This window comes from Pituophis catenifer, unplaced genomic scaffold (assembly GCF_029215685.1).
Source record: "Pituophis catenifer annectens isolate HBS135680 unplaced genomic scaffold, rPitCat1.0.hap2 SCAF_2, whole genome shotgun sequence".
In the NCBI taxonomy this organism is placed as follows: Eukaryota; Metazoa; Chordata; class Lepidosauria; order Squamata; family Colubridae; genus Pituophis; species Pituophis catenifer.
The window spans coordinates 175,020,945-175,028,465 of NW_027256882.1; the positions used below are offsets into that span (position 1 = coordinate 175,020,945).

Consider the following 7,521-nt stretch of genomic DNA (forward strand, 5'->3'; position numbering starts at 1 on the left):
GAAGAGCCCCGAACTCAACAGCGTCCTTCAACCTGGGCTAGGCTGATCAAACAGATTCACCCTCCTTGAAGTAAGGAATGCAGAATGCAGAAAGAACCCCAGGGCTAATAGTGAGTGGCTTCTCAGTGGCAAGGAGCTAATAGCAAGGATCACTACACACACACACACACACACACACACACACACACACACTCATAGACAAATGCAAAAGTAATCCAGCCTTTCTTGACCCAGTGCCATCCAGATGTATTGCAGTTTCTGGAAATCTCAATGAGCATAGCTAAGAAGAGGATTTGAAATCCAGATACACATACCAGCTGCTGCTTTGTAGCATCTTCCAAAAATATTGTCACTGGCCGTTGATATCTTCCAGGACAAATTAAAAGGTAATGAAAGATGATTTCAGGCAGGAAATTTGCCTTAGATACTGATTTCATATTGCTTCCCACCCACCCCCCTTCAAAATATGTACCCAATCTAAGCATGCTATCAAAAACATGAATTATGTACTGTTGGCATGTATAGCACAGCATAGCAGCATATAGAATAAGACAAATTGTGGAGCTTGCAACTTGTTAATATGCTTTATCAGTAGCTTTCTGGCGATTAAATCAAATTGCTTATTAAAGAAAGGGTGGAAGAAAGGGAGAAAGTGCCAGTCTAAATTAAATAGGAAAGAGAACCAAGTAATTTAAATTGCCTTCCTGCCTGTCTTTCACTGTTCTACTCTTCCACCAAATATATGCAATTTATTGTAAGGTTTTTGGTGACCATGGTGGTGATGGAGCTGGGCTTTGAAAAAGATAAGTACCTTAAAAGATTTCTTGAATTACCAGAAAATTTATTTCTTATATTTTTGTTATTTAACACAGGAGTGGGTAAAGTGTGCCTAGTCTCTTTTGTAGAAACTGCTCTTTCCATGATTGCTCTTGAAATTTAATACCAAAATATTGCTTAAACTTTGCTTAAACTTTTGGAATTGTTTGTTTTCAATATAATTCACAATGGTTTTTTTCATGGCTGGGTTTTTTTTGTAAAAAACATTGGCCCTATCTTCTTTTTCAGAGCATTGCCCTTGACATGCCATCCAACGACTAAATGCTACCCTCCTCCCAGAAAGTTCTCCATCTTTGAACCAGGGCCAATCTTATTTTAATGCTTGTCAAAATAATCCATTCCATCATCATCTGCTATCCTTTCCTCGTGTAAAATAAATTATTCAGGGCACGAGAAAGCTGGCTAGGTCAAGGCACTGCAGGGAACCATGCTGCCATCTGAAAAGCATGCTTCAACCAATGGGGTTGTCTCTTTGGTGGAAAGGATGGGTTTTGTATAACTTGATAAGGACTGGAATGCTGATATAGCTTCAAATTTTAGTACTTTAGGTTTTTGGCATCTCTAGATCTCTGCTGTACACTATTTACTTTGATCTTTGAATCAGTATATGTTCATTGGTGTCATCCCTCCCCCCTTCCTGATTTATTGCTTCTAACAATTCCCTGAAACTCTTTTAACTATCTTTCTGAGATTTTTATCTTTCATGTTTTGGTTCCTTTACTTGGTTTGTTAATCCTTAAATTCTAAGGGGCATTGGACCATTGTCCAGCCATTTGAAATCTTCCTCTCATTCCCCCAATTTTCTGTTTTTTGCCACTCCCCCATATACACTTGTCTCCAATGCCATATATAGCTGTTGCCCCTAAATTGCGGAATTGGAAAATGTTGTATTCCCTGACTGTTCTTTCCTGAGTTCTAATCCCAGTTCAAAAAAAAATCCTAAATCAATTTATTTAATGGGTATGAATGAATTCATAATCCTAGCACAGCAAAATATAGTAATACCCAGGTCAGTCAATCTGAGGATAAAAGACCCTCAATGCGCCAATAAAATTGCAGGATGATCGCTGTATTTTTTTTTTTCCTTCCATCATCGCCTAATCCTTTTGGGATATAAAAGAGTGTTCCTGTTTCTTCCAATCGGGTGACAGTACATTTCTGATCTAGCCAATCAACTAACAACTTTATTTAATGCTTCCTGGAGCAAAATGTACCATTAATTTCTATTTCGGGAAGAAGTGGCTATCTGCTCTCTCCAATCAGATCGCTATTGTTCCCTCATGGTTTTTCACACTCGGACAATAATACTGCTTGCTCAGAGATATGAAATGCGTTTTTGTCTAACCCCATCCGTTACAAGGCGAGCGACTAGCATTCTTCCCACTAAAACCGAAGCAGATGTATTTTTTTATTTTTTTTATTTTTTAATTTTTTAAAAAAAACTACAATTCCCAGGATGCCCTAAAGTCATGGGGAGGAGGGTGGCCCCTACCATGAATTCGCATTCTTGTGTGGGCGTGGTTATGACTGTGGCGCACCACCCGGTGGGCGGGGCCGGGCATGGAAGGAAGGAGCGGACGAAAGCAAACAAATCGAGCGGTTGAGTTGAGGTCGGTGCCGGTGAACGAACGCTGGGAACGAAGCCCCGCGAAGGTAAATTGCGGAGCGATTCTGCTCTCCGGGGCTGTTAATCGTGGGGTGGGGTTAAACATACTTGGGGCAGAGATGGGGGTCTCTAAACAATAAAGCTGGGCTATAACGGATCCGATCCGCTTTGCGGAGGCTGCTTTCTTAGTGAGAATTGCGTAGGTGGTATGTGTGTGTGTGTGTTTTTTTGGGGGGGGGGCGAGATTGAGAGCCGAAATATCTCCCTTCTCCCCCAGTGAAAGGAGGTGCGCAGTCTTTGCATTGAAAGGAGACTGATGCGGGAAAAGGGTGTAAGAAGAAAGAGGAATGTCTGATGTTCCTCTTACCTTACTAATAAATCAGGGGGAGAAGTTTTGGGGGGCATCAGCTTCTTTCCCAACAGGTGTTTGTAGCTTTTAAGACAGAAGTGACTCAGCTGAATTGAGGATCGGGGGTGGAAATAAGGGGAGTGGGACTTACCTGCCTTGAACCCGCCGATTCACGGGTCTCCGATTTCTCTCACCCCTTCTGCTGCCGCGGGAGGGACTCCAGTTTTGGAGCTGTCAAGACTTGCTCGGGGATAATAGCTCCAGCATGGTGTTTCCCCCCCCCTCTTCCCGCTAGGAAGAATTTTTGGCAGAGAGGGCTCCGTCTGGAAATCTGTTTTGCCTGGGCAAAAGCTGTAAAAAAGAGGGAAATGTTTACTAATATTCAGGGCGGTCAGGTTAAAGAAAACTCCTCAAGGAAGACAAGATTTAAAACCCAGAAGTGGGCTGCCAACAAACTTCATTTACCTGAAACGATCCTAAAGAGAGAAGATGTACACATTACAGGAAAAGCAATGGTGGCTTGGAAATTACCCTGACATCTGCTCAAGGTATTTAGGAGAACATAGAGGCGAGGTTGTGCCAAGGATTTTTCTCGCCTCAGGCAAAATAACATTTTGTCAGAATAACGTTTTGTCATCGTATTACTTGCAGATTGAGACTCGTATAACTGTAGAACATTTAATAGCTTCAACTCCTGCTATATTCACAACAGAATTTTGTGCTAACGCATTTAGTGGAGTTTTAAACTGTATAGGATGAGAATGACAGGGGGGGCCTGGCAGAGATTTGGATCGGTTGGCATAGTTTCCTCATCTTTATAATTACAGATATCCTGATTCTAGTTATTGGATTTGTTCTTTCGGATTCAGGGCTTTAAGACATGCCAAGGCCTTCTGTTGGGGATTTCTGTCCCAAGCTCAGAGATATTTCTACTACTTGTCTCTGCAAAGTTGGAAATACTTTTGTAGTGTCTTAAGAAAACATAACTTTGGAAAAAGTTGGGAATTGTAAGCATTGGGACAGTAACTTTCTAACAGAAATGCAATTTGTGAAACTTTGATTTGGAGGTTTTGCTGATTAGATAGGTTTGTTATAGAAATGGCTAGTATATATTATCATATAAAAGTAAAAAGTTGAAGTTTTATGTAACTACTTTATTCTACTGCACCATAAGGAGTTAGAAGTCAATGCTTTTCTTTTTGTTTTCCCCTTTCCCCTATGCTTTTTTCTCTTCCCCTTTTCCTCCCTTACTTTTATTTTTCTTTGTACTTCTGTATTTTATATTTTGATAAACTAATAAAACATTAAGAGGTGAGAAATGCAGTTTGTATTACGTCAGCCCCAACTGCAGCCCCAAAATGTTATGCCTGGGCAAAGTGATTTAGCCTTTACTTCGGTACCTCTTTGATCACTAGCCCTCTGCCTTGACTTCATTGCATAAATTACTGTATGTCTTGTGGTCCTCACTTCTCATCCCTCTTCTCTGATTAGGTGGAAGGTCTTCATAGAGAGGCATCAGCAGAGCCTATGGAACTGAGGCTAAGAGCATGATCCCCGCTGAAGGAACACAATGACCATGATGTTGGAGCAAGGAGAGCTCTAATGGAATGAGCCCGCAACATGCCTTCATCAGCCTTCGGCACCATGTCTGGGACACGCATTCTCTTCCTCTTCTTCCTCAAACTTTTTGTAACTGGCTGGACCCAGGGAGCAACAGTCAGTGCCCCTTATCTGAATGTTGGGGACGGAACAGTTTTGGAATTCAATTTCCCTGAGCATAGCCAGGGTGTTTTGTTGGTCACTTGCCACTATCCGGGATCAGATGCCTGGCTGAGTGCATCTTCGCTGGAGCCTACCGTGGTAGTCATAGAGAATGTCAGTGCCTCCTGGGGAGGGAGCTTCACAGTCAGATTCCAGTCTGGCTTGGCTGGCCTGGCCCCATTGCAACTGAGATTGTTGGAACAGAATCGCCTCATTGAGGAACGAGCTGATTTCCGGATTCGGGTTGACACTTCTGATCTGGAGCCAACTATACGGATGAGCCTGGGTCACTTCTCAGAGAACCCGATCCTCTTTGCCCTCCTGCCTCTTATCTTCCTCAATAAATGTGCATTTGGCTGCAAGGTAGAGGTGGACGCTCTCCGAAGCCTGGTTCACCAACCTCATCCTATCATGCTGGGCATCTTAGGCCAATTTGTTGTCATGCCCCTTTATGGCTACCTCATGTCCTTGGCCTTCTCTTTGCCTAAGGCACTGGCTTTGGGGCTAGTGATTTCTTGCTCCTCCCCCGGTGGTGGCGGTGGCTATCTCTACAGCCTTCTACTGGGTGGAGATGTCACTGTGGCCATCTCCATGACTCTTCTATCCACAATAGCAGCCACTGGGCTCATGCCCCTCTCCTCCAGCTTCTACGGATGGCTGTTGGGAGCCCATGAGACTCTGCATGTGCCCTTCCTGAAGATCTTCATCACTCTCCTCTTCATCGCAGTGCCCATCTCTACTGGCATGCTGGTCAAGTGTAAGCTGCCCCGTGTCTCCCGCCTCCTCCTCCTCCTCATCAAACCTTTCAGCTTCACCCTCATCATTGGAGGCCTCTTCATGGCTTACCATATGGGAGCATTTATCCTAACCAGCGTGCGGCCCCCCATCATCCTGGCTGGCGTTACTGTGCCCATCTTCGGCTTGCTGCTGGGCTACCTGCTGGCCTGGTGCTTAGGACTGCCAGGGCCACAGCGTCGGACGGTCAGTATTGAGGTCGGGGTGCAGAATAGCCTGTTGGCCTTGGCCGTGCTGCAACTCTCCTTCCAAAGGGCCCAAGCTGACTTTGCTTCCCAAGCTCCCTTTATTGTGGCCCTGAGCAGCACGTCTGAGATGTTGCTGCTTGTCTTGGGGAACTTGGCATACAACAAACTGTGTTCAACTGGCTCTTAAGACCCCTGGGAAAGTGGAGGCAGATACCAAAGATTTGAACTCGGGGTGTGGCCTGATCAGAGATGGATACCAAAAGCCTTAGGAGCTGGATGTGAGGCACCCCCTTGGTAGGGGTGTGGCTAAGCAAGACCTCAGCCTGAAACCCATGATGGGGTGCTCAGATACCAAGGGGCCCTTTGCAGGGGCATATCCCACAAGTTGTGATGTGGGGGGAACCTGAGCTTCTCTGTTTTTTTTAAATTCAACTTGTTTTTCTATATAGCAAGAGGTATCTCTGGAGCTTAACGTTTGAGTTGCACAGACCGAGGGGGTATAATGGGGGTGAATCTGTCCTATTTCACCTCACCCACTCAGCGGGATACAGGGTTTGAATAAAACACAACTGAAGATAATCTATTCTGTCTGTCTTTTTCAAACATAAAATAATTTCACTGCTTGAGGAGATGAAGATGCAGAGCTTAGCAGGATAATGTTCAAAGCAGGGGAAGGAGGAGAATTTTTTTTTTTTTTACACCTAATCACTTATACACTTAATCACACCAATGATTAAGCAGCTGCCTTGAGAGCATGCCTGGAGGGGAGCTAAAAATGTAACAAAAACAAATAAGTAAGATTGGACTTGCATGTTAAGTTTCCTTTGGAGTATAGAAAATAATAGGAAGAAATACTTGGCCCATCTATATTAATATGTGTAAATACATAGCCTTGCGTTAGTTTAACACGGTGTTTCCTCAGCCTTGGCAGTTTGAAGATGGATGGACTTCAACTCTCATAATTCCCCAAGTTCCCCAATTCCCTCAAGTTGAAGTCACCTATCTTCAAGTTGCCAACTGGTTTAACAACTAAGAAAGTTTTTCTCGCCTAAGCTCAGGTCTCAGGCCATAATGGATGTGCTAGTATTTGGAGAGTAACAGTAACAGAGTTGGAAGGGACCTTGTAGGTCATCTAGTCCAACCCTCTGCTCAGGCAGGAGACCTATACTAGGGATTCGAACCGCCAGCCTTTCTGATCGACAAACTCAGTCACAAAGCCTGTCTTGATTATGCTGCAAAAGAGTTGAGTTTCTTCTCTCTGGGAGTTTTGAAAGGCTCCTGCTGTGGGTTCTTGCTAGAGGTTATGGGGTGACAACTGTCATCTTGGTTATACTTCCTAGGAATGAGAGAAGTTGGAGCCTAATCACACAGTATAGAAGCTTTTTCTCTCAGAAGTTGTGGTCCTTCTGAAATGTACAGATTTTCAGGTGTGCTCCAGCTTCTGCCAATCCAGCTTTTCTTTTGTCATTCACACTAGTATTGCTGTTGAAAATGTAGCAGCTATGGATAGATTAGAAGAAGGCAGTTGGATTGCTCCAACCGCTTTTCATTTCTTCCTGAGGAGTACTGGTATGTCATCATCCTGTGTTAGTGCTGGGAGGACTGGGACTTGTGTTTTCAATGCACTCACCCATCTGCTGGTGCAGAGAAGCGGCACGGCATGTTCTGAGGGCAAAGCTGCTTATGAATTGCAGTTGGATGTTCAGTCAACAAGGGAGGGAGGGAGAGAGAGAGAGGTTGGCATCTGGCCTGAAGCCAGCAAGAAACATTAGCTTTACTGTTATTTTATCCTCTCTTGTCCATCATCCTAAAGCCAAGTCACCCTTACAACAACAGCCTGAGTTCCTCATGACTATACCGCTTTTCTTTCATTTGCCAACGTGGCCTAAGAATATTATTAATATTTGGGAAAGTATGCAATAAATTGGCCTTGTGCATCTTTTTTAGGCCCAAAACTACTCCATCTGGGCTGCAGAATCCCAGAT

The 7,521-nt window shown here is 44.0% G+C and overlaps 1 protein-coding gene across 1 annotated transcript; it reads left to right on the forward strand.

Annotated features, from left to right (window-relative positions):
- Nucleotides 1–2,403: 2,403 nt before the first annotated feature.
- Nucleotides 2,404–6,109, forward strand: SLC10A3 (solute carrier family 10 member 3). The gene is made up of 2 exons (XM_070935145.1): nucleotides 2,404–2,490; nucleotides 4,284–6,109. The coding sequence occupies exon 2, from the start codon at nucleotides 4,413–4,415 to the stop codon at nucleotides 5,721–5,723; it is 1,311 nt and encodes a 436-aa protein (XP_070791246.1). The 5' UTR covers nucleotides 2,404–2,490; nucleotides 4,284–4,412; the 3' UTR covers nucleotides 5,724–6,109.
- Nucleotides 6,110–7,521: the final 1,412 nt, after the last annotated feature.